General features: G+C 53.7%; 1 protein-coding gene across 16 annotated transcripts in view; it reads right to left on the bottom strand.

The window, feature by feature from the left end:
- The window catches only part of FHAD1 (forkhead associated phosphopeptide binding domain 1), a 102,898-nt gene that overhangs the window by 23,904 nt on the left and 65,840 nt on the right, over positions 1-13,154 (bottom strand). For 12 of the 16 annotated variants that reach the window (XR_004953429.1, XR_001594871.2, XM_016128365.2 and 9 more), the window contains 4 exons: positions 10,819-10,926; positions 7,612-7,719; positions 3,417-3,590; positions 1,477-1,702 (listed from right to left, as the gene is read on the bottom strand). Coding sequence is in view for 14 of the 16 variants with exons in the window: in XM_016128365.2 (XP_015983851.2) it covers positions 1,477-1,702; positions 3,417-3,590; positions 7,612-7,719; positions 10,819-10,926 (616 nt within the window). In the remaining 2 variants the exon portion in view is untranslated. The remainder of the gene's footprint in view (positions 1-1,476; positions 1,703-3,416; positions 3,591-7,611; positions 7,720-10,818; positions 10,927-13,154) is intronic. The other 4 variants (XM_016128369.2, XM_016128372.2, XM_016128367.2 and 1 more) reach the window with 3 other exon arrangements.

Here is a 13,154-nt window from a genome sequence, read left to right as displayed (position 1 = left end):
CTTGCATCTTTCTCAACTTACGAACTCTCCCTGTACCCTTCAGCCCTGTCTACCTAATGGGACCCACCGTATGTTCTGTGTCGGAGGCCGGCGGGACACCCCCAGCCCCGCCACGAGGAACTCATGAACTCTCTCCAACAAGGCAGGGACCATCGACTCCATTTACAGATGGGAAAATGGCTGCAGGAGAGACAGAAGCTGCCGGGGACCACTCAGCAAACTGGCGAGAGGTGGCGCCTTAGCCGCTGGCTCACGCTTCCTGCCCTGTTTCTTCTTCTCTGCTCGGGCGGGAGCCTTGTCCTGTCCTCGCTGCTCGCGTATTCTTCGTCCCCCTGCCTTCTGGCTTCTAGCCGCATCACTCGATCACACATTCACTCGTTCATTCAGTCGTTTAACTGTTCTTATGAAATCTCTGCGTGATGGCGGGCACTGATCTGAGTGTGGGGTGCTTAAGCATCCTCCCTCCGATTTGGTCCTGGGTTGGGCAACTGAGTCCCACTCCATGCCCTGGCCGTGGTGCCCTGTTCACCCCGGATCACTTGTCAGGGTAGTAATTGAGTTAACTGCAGGGGCCCCGCCTGGCTTGCCCGTCATTGAATCCTCAGTGCCTAGAATGAGCTTGAAACATAAGAGATGCCCAGTTAAGAGTGGTGCCTGCGCGTATGCGGGTGGTGAGCCCTGACAGCGTGTCAGCTGGCTTGAAACTGGACGATGGTGCTCAACCAGGGGCGAGTCCCCTGGGGACACTGACAAAAATGTCTCCAGACATTTCTGGTTGTCACCGGGGGTGAGTGGGGGGTGCTCAACACCCTGTAGGGCACAGGATGGCCCCACGATAAAGAATGACCTGGTACCAAATGTCAACGTTGCTGAGGCTGAGAAACCCTGGCCTGAGGCCTCTCTTTCCAGAACTCTTACCCAGGTGAAGAGAGTTAATGAGCCCTGCCTTACAGAGCACCTCTTCAAGCAGCTAGCATCTTTGCCACGAGATGCGCAACCCTGGTCATTTAGGGCAAATAAATGCTTGCTGCTCTGAGTTCTGCTGCAGTCTCTTTTAAGTTTATCTTTTTTAAGAAGCAAATCCTGGCTGGTGGTGAAAGTGCATTAGTCAACGTCGCAAACTGCGGATGGCAGAAAGAGGCCTTTGAAAGGCCCCTGCCCGGAGGTTTCCGTGTGGCAAAGAGGATGCTCTGAACTGCTGCTCCGACGGCCCTAACAGCCCTGGCAGCCTGTGCGACTCGCCGGCTGACTGGCTGGGCACAAAGGGTGTCCAGGCTCATTGCTGTTAATTCTGTTCAACCTGGGCCTTGAGGGGCCATAACCTTGTGTGTAACAGCAACAAAAGGAGGCTCCCGGGAGTAAGTGAGCTCTTCAGCCAGCAAAGCCCTTTTCTTACCCGTCAGCCCGTGGGGACCCACAGGACGATCAGAACCCGCCCCCAACACCGAGATCGCCTCGTCGTCCCTTTGGACCAACCTGGGTCGTTGTCCTTCAAAGTCGCGATCTCTCCTTCTATTTTTTTATGGTGTTCGGTCACTTTTTGGAGTCTGTTTTCTAGACTCACGATCGTCTGGGAGTGCTGTTTGATTTGCTCCTTGTATTCCACGATTTCTTCTTCAAATTCGTGTTTCTGTGATTTCTGTTCTTCTTGGAGGGCCTTGATTGCCTGCTGCTGCAGCTGCATCCGACCCTCCATCATGATCTGGGGAAACAGAAATGGTTCATGCGACCTGGGGACTTACAACAACATGCCTTGGCGCGCGCGGGCACTGAGCTCGGTCCTGCCTCGGGGCCTTTGCACGTGCCGTCCGTGCTGCATGCTCCCCGGGCTCCTCGCACGGCTGACTTCTTGCATTCCAGGCCTCAGTTCCAATGTCACCTCCTCGGAGCAGCCCAAGACACTTCCTATTCCATCGCCCCTGGTTTGTTTTCACTGAGGCGCTGATCGCCGTCTGAATTATCTAGTTCATTTCTCGCTCCCACTAGAATGTCAGCTCTGTGAGAGCAGACGCTTTTCTTATTTACTGATATAGCCACAGCATCGGTGCTTGGCTCCCTGCCGCAGCCTCCAGGCTTAGATGCCCAGTAAATAGTCATGGAACTAATGAATGAACGATTTTCTAAGAAAAAAGTGAATTAATTTGTAGCTCTTAAAAACTAGTAATTACCGGTGATCCCGAAGTGGTGACTCGGACCCTTTCCCTTGACGGCCCGACCCTTCCTGCTGTGGCTCTTCTGGACGCTTCCATCTCAGGGCCTTGTCCTCGGCCCCTCACGCTTCATCGACCGGCCTTCTCCTGCTCCCTATTATTTCCAGCTGACGTGCTGGGCCTCCGTCTTCACCCCCCCCCCACCCCCGCTGATGGGCAAATTCTTTGCCTGAGACACTCACACACGCCCACTGTTTCAACGATCACGCCCACGAGGCTATCTTCCAAATTTAGGTGACTTATCTCGCTTTCTCCCCCAAACCTATTGTACCACCCAAAGTTTGGGATGCTTTTGAACATCCATACCGCATACCCTTGTCTCAGTCTAAACTCTTCGCCTCCTCTGAAAGAGAGTCCCTATCCCACGAGACCTCTGCCCCGCCTCCCCGACCTCCGTATTTCCATCAATACGCCACCCACACGCCGTCATCTCCCGAGGCACCTTGGCTGGAACCTTGCCCGTCTCCTTGGCGCCCACTCTCCTTGGTACTCACGTCCTGTCGGTCAGTTATAAGGTCTGCCCTTGCTTGTAACTCTCTCTGCAGAGACTCCTTCTTTCCCACTCCTCTGCCTCCCCGAGTGTCCTTGTCCTTATGGTTTTGGACTACGGCCATGGCCACCACGTGCCACGCCTGGAGCTGGTGTCTCCAACTCCAGCCCCTGTCAAATGCCCTTCGTGTACTTCTGCCCGATTAACCCTCATTACTGCCTGTCGGCGGAATGTATGCATGGAAGACGAGTGCCATATCAAGCCCTGATGGTGGAGGGCCTTAAAGACCAAGCTGAAATTTTCAAGTCTGCAGAACTGTCACTGATCAGTTGAGCCTCCTCTGTCCTTCGGCCTGCTTCTGTGGGGGCCCTGTCTCCCAGCGTCTTAGAGCATCACAGCCTCTGTTTACCTTTCATATGAAACCAGTGCTCTTCCACAGAGGCCGAGTTTGCCATGTCCCCCCCCTGCCCCCTCCAAGGGACATCCGGCAACGTCTGAAGCTGGCTGTCGGCACTGGGGGGGATGGCGCTACTGGCACCCAGTGGGCAGAGACCGGCGGTGCTGCTAAGCATCCTGCAGGGCACAGGACGGCCCCCACGGGAAAGAGTTATCTGACTCAGAACACCAGCGGTGCCAGGGCCGAGCACCCCTGGTCTAAACCACACACTCAGGGCACCGCGCTCTCGCACTGACGGAAAGATCCTCTCGTCCCTTACCATGTTGGTCTTGGCAGTTTCCAGTTCAGCCAGTGTTTCATTTAACCTCACGGCGACGCTCTCTGCTTTCAGACTCTCAGCCATCTTTATTTTTTCTGTCTCTTCCACCATGGCCAGCGCGTCATTTAATTTGTTATTTAAAACATCTTCCTTTAGCGCTTTTAAATCTATTTCCTGGGCAAACAATAAACATCAAATTAACCAAAATTCAGGAATAAATATGTACTCTAGTCTCCCCTTCCTGTTTTCAGACAGGTGGTGAACTCTATTCTGTTATTGTTCCATTGATCCTTTTTAAGGCCAAAGTCCGTGCTTTCTCTGGAAGGTTCCAATTATTACAGAACTCTCTTTTTATATTCAGCTGACATCTGTCTCCTTGTGATTTCTGGTCTCTGAGCTCAGTTCTGTCAGCTGGAGCTCATTGAGGAAGTTTTATTTCTGTTTCATGAGACAGCCCTTTAAATATTTGAGGAGGGATGTCATGTCTCTCTCTAAATCTATTTTCCAGGATAAATGTGCCGAGCTCCTTCACCCCTTGCCACAGGACCCGCCTGCCTTTAGGACACTCCTCCACCTTCCCCAGTGGTGGCCTCAGCACTGGGGTGACCTCCCGTTCACCGGGCTCTGCCCCCACCAGCAAGGCTGGACTCCCGTGGCCACGCCATGTCCTCGTATACGCTGTCCCTCGCTCCAGGAGTCCATTCTTCCAATCTTTTGACTATCAAAATTCTATCCTCCCTCCCACATCCCTCCTCCTCAGTGGGCTTCGTGACACTGTGCTCCGGGGCCTTACGAACTTCCTTCCTTTGACTTTATTATTATTATTTTTAATATCGGTTTTAGGTTCACCACTGAGGTAGAGGCACAGAGATTTCCGACGTACCCCTGGCCCTGACAGGTGCACAGCCTCCCCCATTATCAGCACCCCCCACCAGATGGTACGTTTGCTACAGTCCAGGGACCTACCCCGACACATAATAACCGCCCGGAGTCCACGCCTTCCACTGGGATTCGCTCCTGGAGTTGTACATTCTATGGGTTTGGACAGATGTACAATGACAGTTGTCCACTATTAAGGTGTCACACAGAGGAGTTTCGCTGCTCTAAAAATCCTCGGTGCTCCAGCCGTTCATCCCTCTGTGCCATCGACCCCCGATCTGCCTGCGTCTCCATAGCTTCGCCTTTCCCGGGAGGCCACATAGTCGGAATCATGCAGCGTGTGGCCTTTCCACAGACGTGATCTAACCTAACCTGAGATGCATCCCCGGGATGCAGCGCGGGGTGTTCTCTGTCGGTGGCAGTGTGAACTGGCATGACGTATCCGGGGTGTGTGTGTGTGTGTGTGTGGGGGGGACATCTGGGGATGTGTATCGTGAGCCTGCAAATGTTTCTACCTCGTGACCCGAAGTAATTCTACTTTGGAGATTTTATTGAAAGGACACGGCCCCTCGCGTCCACAGAGACTGATGCCCAGGGGTGTCCGGTCAAGCACCTTGAGAAACAGCCCCAGCGTCGGGCCATAGGGGAGGAGGAGATGAGTCTGGGGTCCACTTGACACAGTGTAAACCCAGGTCTTCTCTCCATGGCAGTTTGTGGAAGGGTATTCAATGACAGGGAGATGTTTTTGTTACATAATAAGTAAAAAAGCAGAGCCCCAATTAGTGTGCACCATATCAGTGTAAGTCACTTTGTAGTAGATCAGCATTTGTTGATATCTATAATAAGTGTAATTAATAATCAATAATCAAGATAAAGACGGTCTGGAAGGAATCACATCAAAATGCACCGGGGTAAGTAACTCTGTTCAGTGGAATCAGAGGCAGTTTTCATTTTCTTCTGAGTGATTTTCTATATTTTTCAAAATTTCTAGAGCAAACAGGTACTCCTTTTAGAATTGGGAAAGGACACTGATTTTTTTTTTTCTTTGAAAAGAAAAAACCAAAAATTCCATTTTCGTCCTGCGATGCCCACAGGCCTCACCTGGGGCCACCTCATTCTCTTTGTTTTACTACTGAACTCCTAATTTTTTTTTTTTTTTTTGGGTGTCTGTGTGTGTAGGGGGGGCGGGGGGTGGGTCTTAACATCACTATTACTGTGGAGAAATGTGGCGACGTGGCCTAAGAAGAGACTTGCTGGGGACTCTGGCAGGCATCCCACGGAGCGGCCTGTCACCTACAGCTCCCAGCGGGACACTCCAGGCGTCCTGGAGGATCCAGACAAACCGATGGTTTCTCTGATGAGCCGTGAAGCTGTCTGAGAGCTGAACATGCCACCCGGCACCTGCTCCTTGCCAGCTACTCAGCAGCTTACTCAAGGACAGGAGAACAAAGTTCACTGTTATGGATTTTTTCTTCTCCACTTTCTTCTTCTTTTATATAAATCCCATTTTTGCCTGTGGAGGTGAAATCAATCTTTTGACCGCTCTTCCCTGCATACAGGTCAAACAGCAGGCAAGTAAGCAACTCCGCCTGAGCAGCTCTTTGACCTTGTACTTCATTGGGGTTTCTGGGGACATGGGGAGTCATTGGGGCGGAGTCCTTTTTCTCCTTGTCTGGAGTGATGCCACCAGCCTGCCTCCAGGGCTGTCACAAGACTTGCTCTCTGATGTCACCACTGTTCTTGGGCTGTCGTTGGGGACACTGTTGGTTGCATCACAGTGTCCTCTAAGTGATGATCCTTAGGAGACCTTCTCTCTGGGTCGGTCGGGTACCAACAATAGTTCGGTTTCCATGAGCAAGTGGTCCATTTTCCTCTATGAATTACACGACCAACTGGGCTCCTCCTTTCACTGTAATTGCTAGAATAAAAACTATGACCCATTCATTGATTTCGTGATACACTTTTTTTTTTTTTTTTTTTTTTTTTTTTTGGGCATCAGTCTCATTCTTGGTCCATTTTATGCCCTAATGAATTTCCTTTAAAAAACTTAACTTTCTCTTTTCTTGTACCCCTAACTGAAGTATTGCACGGACGATCCCACGGCAAATCATTTGGGGGAACAAGGCTGCTTTTCTCGGGTTCCCTCTCAGCCTGTGGGTCGTGCCTGCGTGCAGGGAGCCCCCAGAAGCTGACGGGTCTGGCCTCATCTCCCCCGACTCTGGTCTGCCTCCCCTGGGCACACACGGCAGTGGGTCGAGGCACTCTTCCAAGGTGCCCAAGGCTGTGTGTAATCCGGACGTGGTTTACTGACTCTTGTCTCCCTGAGCGGTGAGATTCCAGGTGCACCAGCGCTCCCTCCGGGGACTGTTGTTAAAATGCAGATTCCTGGGCCCGCCCTATATAGGCCACGAGTCAGAATCTCCGGGGGTGGGGGCCCCAGAAATGGGCAGTTTAAAATTAAATTCCCTGGTGATTCTGTGCATGCTAATGTTTGGGAAACTTTATTTAAAGAAAATGATCCAAGACTGATGTGAATAGACCTTTTTAGTCCCATTCAGTCTTGAAAAATCTTTTGAAGTTGTATTTACCTGTATTTAAATTTAACCCGCTATTGTCAGGTTGTGTGTTTACTGATTGCTTTGACTTTTGAGATATCGGCCATTGTGTGTGTGTGTGTGTGTGTGTGTGTGTGTGTGTGTGTATGTATGTGTGTGTGCGCACGCCCCTTGTACCGTTGGGACCCAGAAGAGACGAATTCATCCTACAGCTTGGAGGTGCCCAAGGCAGGGCTGTACGGCAGCTTTTACCCCCACAGCATCTACTACTCCCAGGAATAATCGTAAATGAAGTTTGATTATGGAGGTGCCTGTACCCTGATACCCACTCTTCGACCCCAGGCAGCTGAGCCCACATAAAGCACGAGGGTAGCAGAGAGAGGAGGGGGGGGGGGTGACGACGAAGGGCTTGGGAGTCAGACAGTCCTGGGTTCAGATTACGCACCCCCACTTCCGTGCTGTGAGCTCGTAATGATCAAGCTGCCAACACGCACAGCATTCACGAAGTGCCGGGTACTTTTCCGTGCGTTTCATGTGTATATCAACAACCAAGCCTCACGACTCGATGAGATTGATCTACTGGTCTTATCGATGTTTCATGAGCGGGGAAACCAAGGCGCGGAGATGGTAAGTAAGCCACCTAATGTCCCATAGCCAAAGAGTGGCAGGGGCAGGATTCGAACCCAGACCGCCGGGCTCCTGAGCCGGTTGCTCTGCACCGAGTCGGGCTCCTTCGGGTCTTTCCTCCCCGAGACGCGTACCTCTTTTTGCTTGGTTATGCGGTTCTCCAGATCTTGCACCTTTTTCTTTTCCTTCTCGAGGGCCTCCTTCGCTCTGTACTTCTCATAGGCGATGCTGCTCTCTGAAACCTGGAAGTCAACGAGTGGGTTGAGAGCTCGTGCATGGGAAAGGGAGTGCAATGCCAGCGCGAAGGGAGGCCAGGTTCGGCCATCGTTGCAACCAGTGACTCGGGGTTTGGGAGCAAGGGCTGGAGGGACGGGACGCCCGTGGCAGCGAGCGGTGAGACTCCCGGCATGCCCGCCGCCGTGCGGACCCGGAAGCCATCCCCAGTCAGTCATGTGCACCACAGAGACTTATTCGTCATTCGGGATTTCTGGGCTGGTGTTCGGGAAGTGACATGCTGGTGAGTGTCCGGGCCGAGGCCTTTGATGACGAGCCACTGAGTAAACTGGCATGTGTTGGCACCGATCTGGCTTCTTGGGACCCGGGGCGGGAAAGGCAGCGTGGGAGAAGACACCGCCTGTCCCAGCAGACCTGATACTTCACAGGACGCTGGTGGTCTGTCCCCCGTCTACACAGGCTTGAGTGCAAAATTTGACGATGTGCAGGACAGGTTGGAGCTGAGAACACGTACCCCACACCCCCACAGGCCCGGTGATGTTGGGGGGGGACTGGAGCCCAGCCTCACCTACACCTGCCCCGGGAGCAGTGTGGCCAGAGGGGCAGCTGTCAAAACTCTTAGAGTTGGGCCCCCGTGCACGTGTAAAGTTAACTGCATGCCTACGTGCTCAGACAAAAACACTGGAGGGAGGTGATTATCTACCAGGATGTAAACGGTGGTTATTTTGGGGGGAGTTAGGATGATGGCAATTTACATTTTCTTCTTTTTCACTAGTCTGTGTCCTCTACGTTTTCTTTAGTGAACGTGCGTCATTTGGCAGAAAGAAAAACTACTAGAAATTGTTAGAGGGAACGGTCCGCTGGGAGTGGGAGGCGGCTTTGGGGATGCGTGGCCTGGGGAAAAGCCCACCATCCAAACGGCCCTGCAGCACGAGCCCGGGCCTCCATCCCCCGCTCTGCTCTGCTCGGCAGGCCGGCCTCCCCGCCCGCCCAGGCTCTGACTCACCCCTCTGCACCGGCTTGGTATTTTCCTACTGCCAAGTCTGCTTAAGATCATCCAGTCCCCACCCTGCCAGTCTGCGTCCTGCCTGAGGAAAGAGGCCCCGTGGGGAGGGTTCCTGCGCTTTGCTTATTACTCACCGTTTGATTCATTAGAAATGAAGATGATAACAATGTTACTGACCACTGTGCAACGTGAGTGCCTGGCACCCTGCACTAGATGCATGGGCGCGTCTAATCTGCAAACCCCCAGTTACCCTCATTTTACAGGTGAGGACGGGAGGCTGCAAGAGGACAAGTCGTGTGCCAAGGTCATGTGCCAGAAAGCAGTAGTGCAAGCTCAGACGCCAGCGCACTGCCCACGCACTGCCATCGACCTCTGGACCCTGCCTTACCTGTCTTCCTGATTCAAACCCCGCCCCGCCCAGAGGCAGGAGACATGCTTATGTGTTCATGCTTAGGCTGGCACAGGGTCTGCTACACCGCCCAGCAGGAGCCTGAGCTCCACCCCTGGTCCATCTGCATAAGGGACGCTCTGGCGACAGCCGCGGACCACAGTTTGGGTCCAGCCCCTTCATGAGGCTTGTGCTGTATGGTGTTCTCGCACCCCCCTGGACCTCACTTTCTTACATGGGCTGGCACAGTCCCACTGCCAAGGTCTTGCTTGACTGTCCAGGGAATCCCTGCCCCGCCCACCCGCCCACTGGACTCTGCCTCACCTGGACTCTGACGTCACCTGGGTAGGTGATTCACAGTGAATGCATTGACCCCTCACAACAAACCTCTAGAATGGATTTGTCACTACACTCACATTATGGACAAGGGCACAGAGAGGGCAAGGAGCTTGCCTCGGGTCACACAGCATGCTAGGGCAGAGCTGGGATTTGAACCGGAATCGAGGCTGTTAGCCCATCACGCTCCCCTGCCAGGCCTTGCTTCTCGTACTCTGTGTCTTCCCCCCCTTTCTCGTTCTGTCCTGGGGAGGTTTGCCTTCCATCTTGTACCAGCTTTAACCTCATTCCACACGCCGCCCACCACCGTGCCCCTGGCTAACCCAGGTCCCTGTCTGCCGCACTGGGCTATTTTATCCGGTGACGTCCTCTTCCCCCAGGTGTCCCCTTGGTGTTCCCTCTCCCCTCCCGAGCGCACGTGAACGTCACCTCCTCAGAGAGGCCCTCCCTGCTTGTAGGCCACTCTCTCCCCCGCCCCTGCGGAGTCATTCCGCGCATTTGTGTACGAGGTCGCGGCTCCCTCCGCCTCAGAGGGGATGCTCCGGGAAGGCACGGCCTGGTCTGCCTTGTGTCTTGGGCCTGCCTGTCATGCCAGCTCTGGGCCCGGTCCCCAGGCTGATGGGGGGAGCTGGATCTGGATGTCTCTAGCCCTCTGGGCCTGGAGCTCAGACCCACCCCTCCGCCCGGGATCCCCTCTCCTCGAGGGTGTACTCCTTTCACCCACTCCGGAAGGCGCTGACCCCTGGCACCCTTTTGCTATGACCCCTTGTCATGGTCCTGTCTGCTCCGCCTTACTGCGTGTCTGTCTCTCTCCCGACCCGACAGTCCAGGGCCGGTCTGCTTGCGAGGGTGTGAGACCAGGAGGCTGGAGCCAGCAGGGTGTGTTTTTCTATGGGGCCTGTGCTGGGCTGCACCATGAGCATCTTTCAATGATGATGATGAGGAGGAGGAGGAGGATGCTGGCTGAGAGACCGACCCAGACTTCACCCCGGGGCTTCCCTCTTGTGGAGCATCTCTCAGCCCCAGGTAGCTGAGCCTGGAGTGCTTCTGTGGAGGCTCTCTGTGTGTGAGGCGCGGTTCTAAGCACCTCGTACGTATTGACTCATTGACTCCTAGGAGGCAGGGGCTGTTAACCACTCCTGTTTTGCAGAGATGGAGACCGAGGCACAGAAGGCTAAGGGATCTGCCCTTGGTCATACAGCTGGTATGCTGCACCAGCGGACGCTGGCCACTCGGAATGCAGGTGCCGCCCGTGGCTGCCCACCTGCCCACCACTCTCTCGGGGCGCAGAAACACAGCCTTGGGTCCGGCCTCGGGCCTGGTCTCCCACGGGGGCCGTGGCCGCCACAGCCCACGGCATCTCTCCGCTCCTCGTACCTCCTTCTGTTGGGTTAAGTGGTTCTCCAGATCTTGAACTCTCCTCTTTTCTGCCTCTAGGGCTTCCTTTGCTTTCCTTTTCTCATAGGCCATGCTGTCCTCCAGTATCTGAAAGTCAACGATTGGTCGTTTTGGTGCCTGCACGCTCAGGGCGAAAACTGCTCATTATGATGACACTAATAATGATGGGAAGAGCTAAAACGTTGGGGTTTAGTCTCACGTGCCTTTGGCTAGCACCTCACATGCAGTTACCCCGTCAGAGAAGTCAGTGGCCCCATTTTATAGCTGAGGAAACAGAGGGACACAAAGTCGGGGAGAGCCCCAGGTCGTGCAGTGTGCTGGCGGTGGGGCCAGGGTTCGAACCCTGTGCAGAGGGAAGCGCACGGCCCGCATGCAGAGGCCCTCGGCAAGCAGCCGGTGAGCAGACCTGTCTTATTTCGGCGTCTGAGCTCTGATCACTGTGCCAGGCGGCCTCCCTGATAAGAAGGATCTCATTAATAATGGAATTTCCCATTATTGAAATAAATCTCAAAGAGAATCAGGTCTGAAGTGGAGGGTGGTATAGTGAATTAATGAGCCACAGCATACCAGTTTCTAGAAGGGGTCAGGGATGAACGTCCCAGGCTCTGACAGGATGGAGGGAAGAAAGCGTGGTTAGGTGCTCGTCATCACGAAATTTTGCCGATAAGCTATTCAGTTAAACGGCTTGACGCAAATCACCGAGGGACTCGAATTCCTGGTGAGCACCCCATTTCAAGTCACTGTGAGAAAGGACACCTTGACTTTCAAATGAGCTGTGTTTTAAACACCAGCTTGACTATCAGATGTCTGGAACTTGGAGCTTGGTTTCCTTAGAACTGGCGCTTAGGGTTAGCCTTCCTAAAGCACTGAATCCATGATACGGCTGAAATACTAACTATTTTACGGTGAAAAGTCATTTAAAAAGCCCCAACACTCGGCTGTCCCGATACCAGCCCTCAACCAAGGAGAGGGGCATCGTGGGGGTTCCATCATGTATTGTGACCTGTTTGAGGAGGGTTTCGGGGTATGACATTTTCCTGTCGTTTGGGAAAGAGACTTCCAGGCCCTTTCCAGTGACGGAGTTGGCTTCACCGCATCTGACCTCATATCCACACCAGGAACGTCCCCCTCGGTGGCCCCCTGCTCGCTTCACACACACGTCCTGTCACCTCGGTCTCTTCGTTCCCAAGTTCCAAGGCAGGTAACGGGAGTTAACCTTTAACGTTACCTCAAAACCCGACTCGTGACCTGGGGATTCTCTTGTCCTTAAAGATTCGTTTGATAATGAGGCAAGACAGTCTAATAAAAGGAAAAAGCAGATCACCGTTTGAGGGGAACAGACATCTGTGTCTGGCTTTTCCTCTCAGATCCCCCTGTCAAGATAGCATAACAAGAAGCTCCACCGGGGGAAGTGGGCCGACATTTCCGGGGCCTCGGGGTGACCCGGCAGGGTGTCCCCTACCATGCTTTCCCTTAAATCTTTCTCCTGAAGTCCCCTATGACCCCGAAATCTCTAAATTTAAGGGCCTTCCCCAGCCCTGAGCTTTTGACCTCTGGGTGGTGTTTGGCTCCAGGGAGCCCAAAGGAGACCCTGCTCCTTGTCACCGCCGGTGGAGAAATAGCTCAGGGTTAGGCCTCAGTGACACTGTTTACAGAGGACTGACTGCAGGGCACAGCTGCGCAGAGACCCCAAGCAAGACCTCGACGTGTAAACATCCCGCCTCCCGATCTGGAGCGGATCGAGTGGCATGGGCATCTGCCCAGCTGTCTTCCTTCTGCCCCCGCGGTGGGCGGGCAAGGGTGTCACTCTGAGGAGCGAGGGTGGCTGGGGGTTGAAGTGAAGCAAACAAGTGTCTACGTAGGAGTAGTGATAATGATTAAAGCTACCATTCACCGAGAGATAATTTGGGGCAAACGCTTCATGGTACGTTCTGATCTTCCCAGCTGCTTTTCACGAAGGTAAGTGTTGCGAGGCCTGCTAGGAAGTAGCCAGGAAGCAGCCCGGGGAGGCTGCAAACCGTGTCTCATCCGGGTACATGCCTGCCCTCTTCCCTCCTGTGCCACCTCAGGATCGAGGAGCTAATGACTGAAAACACTACGTGGAAAAGACTCAGGGATGTGGGGGTGACCACAGGAAAATGTGAGTCGATGATGTAATAGAGCTTTCCCAAAAGCTAGTTGGGGCACATCAATAGAAGTACATGATCTTCGACAAGGGAGGGGAGAGTCCTGCCCTAGGCTACACGGCTGGAGAATGGTATCCAGTCCTGGCTTCTACACTTTAGGAAGGAAGTAGACGATGCGTTCCCAACTCA

This window comes from Rousettus aegyptiacus, unplaced genomic scaffold (genome assembly GCF_014176215.1).
Source record: "Rousettus aegyptiacus isolate mRouAeg1 unplaced genomic scaffold, mRouAeg1.p scaffold_m13_p_1, whole genome shotgun sequence".
Lineage (NCBI taxonomy): Eukaryota > Metazoa > Chordata > Mammalia > Chiroptera > Pteropodidae > Rousettus > Rousettus aegyptiacus.
This window is presented reverse-complemented; position numbering and strand designations above follow the sequence as displayed.